The sequence below is a fragment of the Chrysochloris asiatica genome, unplaced genomic scaffold, assembly GCF_000296735.1.
Source record: "Chrysochloris asiatica unplaced genomic scaffold, ChrAsi1.0 scaffold00003, whole genome shotgun sequence".
Taxonomy (NCBI): domain Eukaryota; kingdom Metazoa; phylum Chordata; class Mammalia; order Afrosoricida; family Chrysochloridae; genus Chrysochloris; species Chrysochloris asiatica.
In genome coordinates, this window is record NW_006408521.1 from 38,956,728 (window position 1) to 38,963,600 (window position 6,873).

Below are 6,873 nucleotides of genomic sequence, written 5' to 3' on the forward strand. Positions count from 1 at the left end.
CCACCCCCACCCCCAATGAGCTGTCCTGCTATGTCTTTTGGAGTCTTGGTTCAGAAGGGGAAACTCTAGGGTTCCTCTCTGAGCTCTCAGAATGTTCTCGCTTAGATTTTAAAGATGGCATTTAGAAACTTTTTGAATTTGTAGGGAGGATAGAGACTGGCTTCAAATTCTTAAGTATTTTTGCATACTGTGGCCTTTCCTAGTGCCAGCTACCTCTAACTTCCTGTGATGTAATTGTGTCTTATCAGCAAGAAAGGGAATTGGAAAGACTGGGTTTGTGGTTTGGGTTTATGTTTAACCTTTCACCCTTTCCTATTTTTAGAATGACAGCCTGTCCTCAGTAGCTGTAGTTTTTTTTTTGGTGGGGGGGCTTGGGGGTGGGAAGGTCTGAGAGGGGGTAGGGAAGGTGGACAGGTTCCCCCTTTTTTGGTATATTAAACCTGAATGAAGAATGCTAACTGATGGTGGCAGCTTCAGAGCAATGCCTTCCATTGTGCAAGATGTAGTTTGCGAAATCCATTTACATCCTCCGTGTAGTAAGTGTCGCTTAGCCACGGCTATAATTAGAGGCTGTGCACTATTTATTGTATGTTTGCTGGTGGGAACCCTAGTAGCAGAGCCAAACAGCCCTTCCTGGTATAGCCAGACTGGGTGTCCAGGAAGGCTGGAAGGTCTCAACCAGTGTTGGGGGGGCTGGCCATTGCCATTAGAACTAGGCCCTGAGAGAACTGATGGTCGCAGCTAGTCTTTGAGTATAGAACCTTCTCAGAAAAATGTGTATACCCCTTTCAGAGATGCCTTCTGAAAAGAAGGGAGCCAGGTTAAGATGATATCCCCAGGAGGGGTTTATTCCAGGTGGCAACAGCAGTAACTGCCAGCCTCCTGGAGACCTGAGCAGCAGCTCCAAGAATTATAAAGATTCTCAGCAAGAACAGAACTCCAGAAGCTCTGCTCTTACCAGTGGTGGCTCAAGACTAGCTGAGGACTAGTAATAGGACCACAGCTCTTAAACAGACAAAACAGTTTGATGCATGCATAATTCTCTGGATTCCAAGCCCAATTCATTCTCACCTTTTTTTCTTCCTTCCAGACTGTGTCAGGGAAAAGGGAGGCAAGGTCCTGGTCCACTGTGAGGCCGGAATCTCTCGCTCGCCCACCATCTGCATGGCTTACCTCATGAAGACCAAGCAGTTCCACTTGAAAGAAGCCTTCGATTACATTAAGCAGAAGAGGAGTGTGATCTCGCCCAACTTCGGCTTCATGGGTCAACTCTTGCAGTATGAATCTGAGATCCTGCCTTCCATGCCTAACCCCCAGGCTCCCTCTTGCCAAGGGGAGATGGCAGGCTCTTCATTTGTAGACCATTTGCAGACATTGAGCCCGGATGTGCAGGGTTCCTACTGTACATTTCCTACCTCGGTTCTGGCCCCAGTGCCCACCCACTCAACGGTCTCAGAACTCAGCAGGAGCCCCGTGGCCACAGCTACATCCTGCTAAGTCTACAATGGGGAGCCAGCCCAGCCCCAAGAGCAACTGTGATATACTGTGTTTTAAACTCGTGAACATTTCATAACCTTTGCGATACTGAAGGCCTCACTCTATCATGCTGTCCCAGTGGGATAGTGACGGGGTCATCAATTGCAAACAGACTTCATACTGACCTCGGGGATAGGTTCTCTGGACTGAAGGAAGGCCAAGCCATTATGCTAACACAGCGTGTGCTGATTACTGTACTTCCAGACCTCCTGCCCTCTCAGGACTGCTTGGTCCTCACACCTCAACATTCGCCTTTTCATTTCAAGCATAAGGCAATAAATAACCTGCAGCAACGTGGGAGAAACAGTTGCTGGCCCAGGAGAAAAGGCAGTTCCAAGCCAATCCATTCTGAAGGAAGCACAATTTCCACCTTAGTTTTTGAACTTTGATGGTCTCCATGTCTGTCTCTGTGGCTTCAGGGCATAAGGTGATCACCATCCAGGCAGGGAAGTAACCTCACTGGGTTTGTAGGGCCACTGGTGTGAACCATCTCAATAGGAATGTTGCTTTCCTATTGAGGTGCTTCCCTACACTCATTTGCAACAGAAGTTCTTGGGCACAGACCATCTGCCTGGCCACATGGGACAAGAGGGTGGTCAGAGCAACCCTACTGGGTTGCACGTCCGCCGGTTTGAGTCTTCACATGTTTCTGGTGTACCCTGTTGGGCCTTTTGGAGGCAGTTGGTTGAAGGAGCAAGACACTGACTCTTAGGAGTTTCCTCTTCACTGTGGGTTCTTCCCTGACCTTGGAGTTTGGCGTGACTCTTACTCATACTTGAACCTTATTGTCACACCTCTCCTCCAAGTCCCTTTGTGTCATTTGAAAACTACTCCAGACCACAGACCAAAACTCGCCCCCCTGAGGTGGTAGCCGTGGGTACCAGAGAACAAGGATGCCTACTCTGTATTATGGTCAGTGACATTGAAAGCCATCATTTCCCCAGCTTGCTGTCTTTATATGTGCTTGTGTCTGTCTCTTGTGACACTTGTTTTCTTCCCTGACCCTGGGGGTCATATTCAAGCTGTTGACTTCTAGGGTTTGTGGAGTTTGCTATGTGGTACTACTCCTTTTATATCTGTAGATTACTTCTTCTCCAGGGGAAAAGGCAATAATTTCCTAAAACCCATGTGAATGTGAAAGAAAAGCAGTATGTTACTGGTTGTTGTTTATATATATATATATATATATATATATATATATATGTAGTGCAAAATAAAAATCATAAAACGAAAGTACTTCTCTTTTGTCTTGAGTAAATTTGGGTATGGTAAGTGTACTTTGGAAATGGGGCCCAGCCTGACCAGCTGGATTTTACTGCCAGTGACCTCTAAGATAGGTGATGGTCATGGGGTGCATAGCTGTAGGCTTGAGGCTGTGTGCCTGCTGATGAAGTAGTGATCGTAATCGCAGTATACAATGCCGTCTGCCCACTGTGGACACTCCACTCCAAGACTAAGCAAAAGAGTTCCACTGGAACCTTGGATTCTACATCTATGAATATGGTAGACGCTAATTCTGAAACTCCCTTAAAGCTCCAGGCCCTTGATTCCAGCTACTCTGAGTGACCAAGCTTGTGGCCAGCCTCCTCTTCCAGTGGCTGGCATAAGGCAGACCCTCAGAAAACGGTTGACTAAAATGGCCAAGGAATGGAGAAATGAATGATATGATGGTTTAACTTAAGTGCCTGCCCCCTCTTTTTTAACCCTTGGAATAATTATTAATAATTCCCTCCGGAATTCTAGGCAAATCCCTTAATGGAGTGGGTTTAAATCCAAGGCTGAATCAGCTTGCCTTCTGAGTAATTTCCACTGCATTGGTAGAGGAAGGAAGGGGCGTTATAGACTTCTCCCCACAGTTGACCCTATCTCTGCTCCTGCCTAACTGTTAGGGATGGGGGAGATAGTCTGAGATTTGTGCTGCCCTCATCAACTGGTACCCAGTGAAGGGGGGATTCCAACCATACCCTTCAATCCAAGAGGCCAAAGAAGCCTCCAGCTCCCTCATTGTGTACCATGTCAGCAAAATGAGAGCAGAACCCATGGTAGCCCTGCTCTTTATAAGTATCTCACCTCAGAGATTTTGATTGAGGCCTAGCTTTCCACTCTCCTTTCTCCAACTCGCCCGTCACAGGCCCTCAGATGAGAAAGCCCCACTACCTTCAGGAGGCCACGTTTTCTATTGTCCAAGTGAGGGATTCCAGGAAAAGAAAGTGGACAGGGAGCAGAAAGTCCTGGGGTTCTAGCCCTTACCCTGCCCCTTAACTCTAATGCACTTGAGCTCATTTCTTAACCTTTCTGGATCCAATTTGCTCCAGGGTTTGGTTTAGCAGGGCCTCCCATAAATCACCCATGGACTATGTCTTGGAAGCCTGCGCATTGTGTGGGCCTGTCAGGCTGCTGAGTAGCTGGAGGGGCCCCAAGTAGAGCAAGCAGAGAGTGGGTAGTTGGACGCAGTCTGGGTGATATGCTAAGCTGCATCCACTTGCTGACATTTGCTTTATTGCATTAAAGTCTCCAAAGGGTGAGTAAGTCCTCTAAATCAGGCATATGAGGGGTTTTCATAGGCTGGTGAGTCACTGGAGAGTAAGCCAAGTGAAGCCCCACAGCTGGGGATGGTTCTGTAACTCCCTCATTAGTAGGCTCATCAATAGCACCTCCATCTTTGCCAAGATTAACTTCACACTGGCCTCCAAGACCAGCTGGGCATTCATTCTGGCAGTGTCCAGTTGGTTCTTCCATGGGCTGTAAGTAATGTTGATCTCTAGCATCTTCTCAGAAGTGTATCTGGAAAGTAGAGATGTTGATTGTCCCTAATTCTGTTTCCTTGCTATCTTGGTGCTGCGTTTTTTATATTAACCAAATGCAGAAAGGATCAGGGCTCAATAAGAACTCACTTCATTTTGCATTCCAGTGTGAGTTGAGGCGGAGGCAAGACTAATGGTATTCATAGAAAGTTAAACTGGAGTTGCTACTTCGTACCAAATTTCTGTTTGGAGTGATGGAAAGTTTTGGAAATAGTGATAATGGTTGCACAACACTGTGAATGTCACTAAATGTTTAAAAGTGTTTCAATGGGAAATGTAATGTTACATATATATGTATATACTGTACACACACCAAAAGATATTTTAGAAAAATTGTAGCAAATAATGCAAGAATGCCTAAGAGATTAATTGGATTGTGATGGGCAGTTTCAGCTAGAAAGGGCAGCAGTCCTGACAAATTGCCACCTAAAGTGCTTAATGAATCCCTACAGATTGAGTGTTTAATAATAGCACAATAAAGCTCACTCCACTTCCACCCCCATTGTCCTGTCTCCAGTGAGCACCCTAAGGTGATAAATTATGGTACCTAAATTTCAAATCTTGGCTTATTTGTAGTAGCAAAGCAAATCTTGCCCCATTACTTAAAAAGTTTACATAAATCAATATGCCATCAGGTAGGGGGCTTAAAATAGACTCTTCAGGCATCGGTACGTTTGTCACTCTGGCCCTTTCCAGAAGTCAAGAGAAAATGTATGCTGAACAACAACAACCTCCCAGACAGTGAAGCCTCAAATATAACATCATGGTAGGAAGATGAAAAGCCTTTTCTTTCCAGATGGCAAGAAAACAACATTAGCTTTAAAATCGGGAAGCATGGCTTCTGTTTCTAAATCCTGGGAAACTTCATTCTTGGAACTTAAAGGGGAGCTGTCCCCAAAGACATGTGTCAGTGTAAGGGTGGGGATTTTGGAATGGGTGTGGGACAGGGAACAAGTCCTCTAATCCTCCAGAGCCTGCCAGGCTGAAAGCAACTTCAAAAAGTCATGTAGTTCCATTCCATGCCTAGAAGAACCACCCCCGAACCAGTCCAGAATTACCTGTTTTTTATAGAAAAGCAGGGGAGGGAGATGACAATTTCAGAGTTGCAAGTACTTACTCTGGGCAGGCCCCATGCTGGGTGCCTTGCATATGTTCTCCCATTTAAGATCTACAAGAAGCCTACAAGATGGATATTGTTAGCCCTGCTTTACAGGTGAGAAAACAGAGGTTACATGTTTTGAGAGGTTACACAACTAGAGCTTCTCACTGTCAGAACCACGATACCCAACTCACACGGCACTCCAAAGGCCATATTCTTTACCCTACACTGTGCTGTTTTCCCAGAAAAGGAAATTCAAAAGGTTCTCAGTTAATGGGTCTCCATGTCATCCTCAAATATAGTTATGAAATTTATTAGTTCTTTTAAGGATTTCAAGTGATCTCATTATAAAAGTCACTAACTTTGCAAAGCCATCTCTTACATGATTATTTTGTTTAGATTTGAGATTGAATTTCAGGTGGGTTATAAACAAGCTGCTGTGTATTAAGATCATGTCAAACAGAGCAGTGAAGGGATCAGAGATTATGAGGAAGAATTCCCAATAGGAATTAAATAATGATGTTTACATTTTTTAAAAATTAACTTTGTTGTTTTTGTTGTTGTTATATGCCGTGGAGTCGGTTCCCACTCATAGCAACCCTGTACAGGGTTTCCGAGGCTGTAAATCTTTTCAGTAGCAGAAAGCCTCATCTTTCTCCTATGGAACAGCTGGTAGTTTTGAACTGCCGACCTTGAGATTAGCAGCCCAATTCATAACTACTAAGCTTTATTAAGGTATAATTTGCATGAAATAAAATTCACATATTTTAAATGTACAGTTAAATGAGTTTTGATAATGTATATAGATTGTAAGTCAGTTATAACATAAGCCAAATATCTTTTTTCATCATTATTGCCTTTTATTATCAGTACACATATAAATTCAATCTTTGAACATCTTCAGGTGAACATCTGAGAATGATATCAGTAAATTACCTGCTTCAGCATTGTAGGTAGTACATATTACTAATGTTAAGATGTATGAAAAAACAAACAAGCAAAAGCATATGGTCCTAAGTGTGGTTCATCCTAACTGAATACACCGTAAGTTGAGGATTACCCACAACACGACCACATTCAAGATAGAAACTATTTCCTTGACTGCTAACAGTGAATTCCACCCCCTTACGCCGCCCCCAGCCTTTGGCAATCACAGATCTGCTTTCCTTCATTTTAATTTTGCCTTTTATAGAATTTCTGATAAATATAGGTTTTGAATCTGACTTATTTTATTTAACATAATGCATATGACATTTATCCATGTTGTGAGTATTAAGTATTCATTGATTTTTATTGCTGTAATAGTGTTTTCTAAGGAGCTCTGGTAGCGTAATGGTTACGAATTGGGCTGTGAACCACAAGGTCAGCAGTTCAAAACTACCAGCTGTTCCACGGGAGAAAGATGAGGCTTTCTGCTCCCATAAAGATTTACAG

At 43.9% G+C, this 6,873-nt stretch overlaps 1 protein-coding gene across 1 annotated transcript in view; it reads left to right on the forward strand.

Moving 5' to 3' along the window:
- DUSP5 (dual specificity phosphatase 5) overlaps nucleotides 1-2,012 on the forward strand; it is a 14,983-nt gene extending 12,971 nt beyond the window's left edge. The window contains exon 4 of the mRNA XM_006831334.1: nucleotides 1,091-2,012. Within this exon, the coding sequence (XP_006831397.1) occupies nucleotides 1,091-1,497 (407 nt within the window). The 3' untranslated portion in view covers nucleotides 1,498-2,012. The remainder of the gene's footprint in view (nucleotides 1-1,090) is intronic.
- The last annotated feature ends 4,861 nt before the right edge of the window (nucleotides 2,013-6,873 follow it).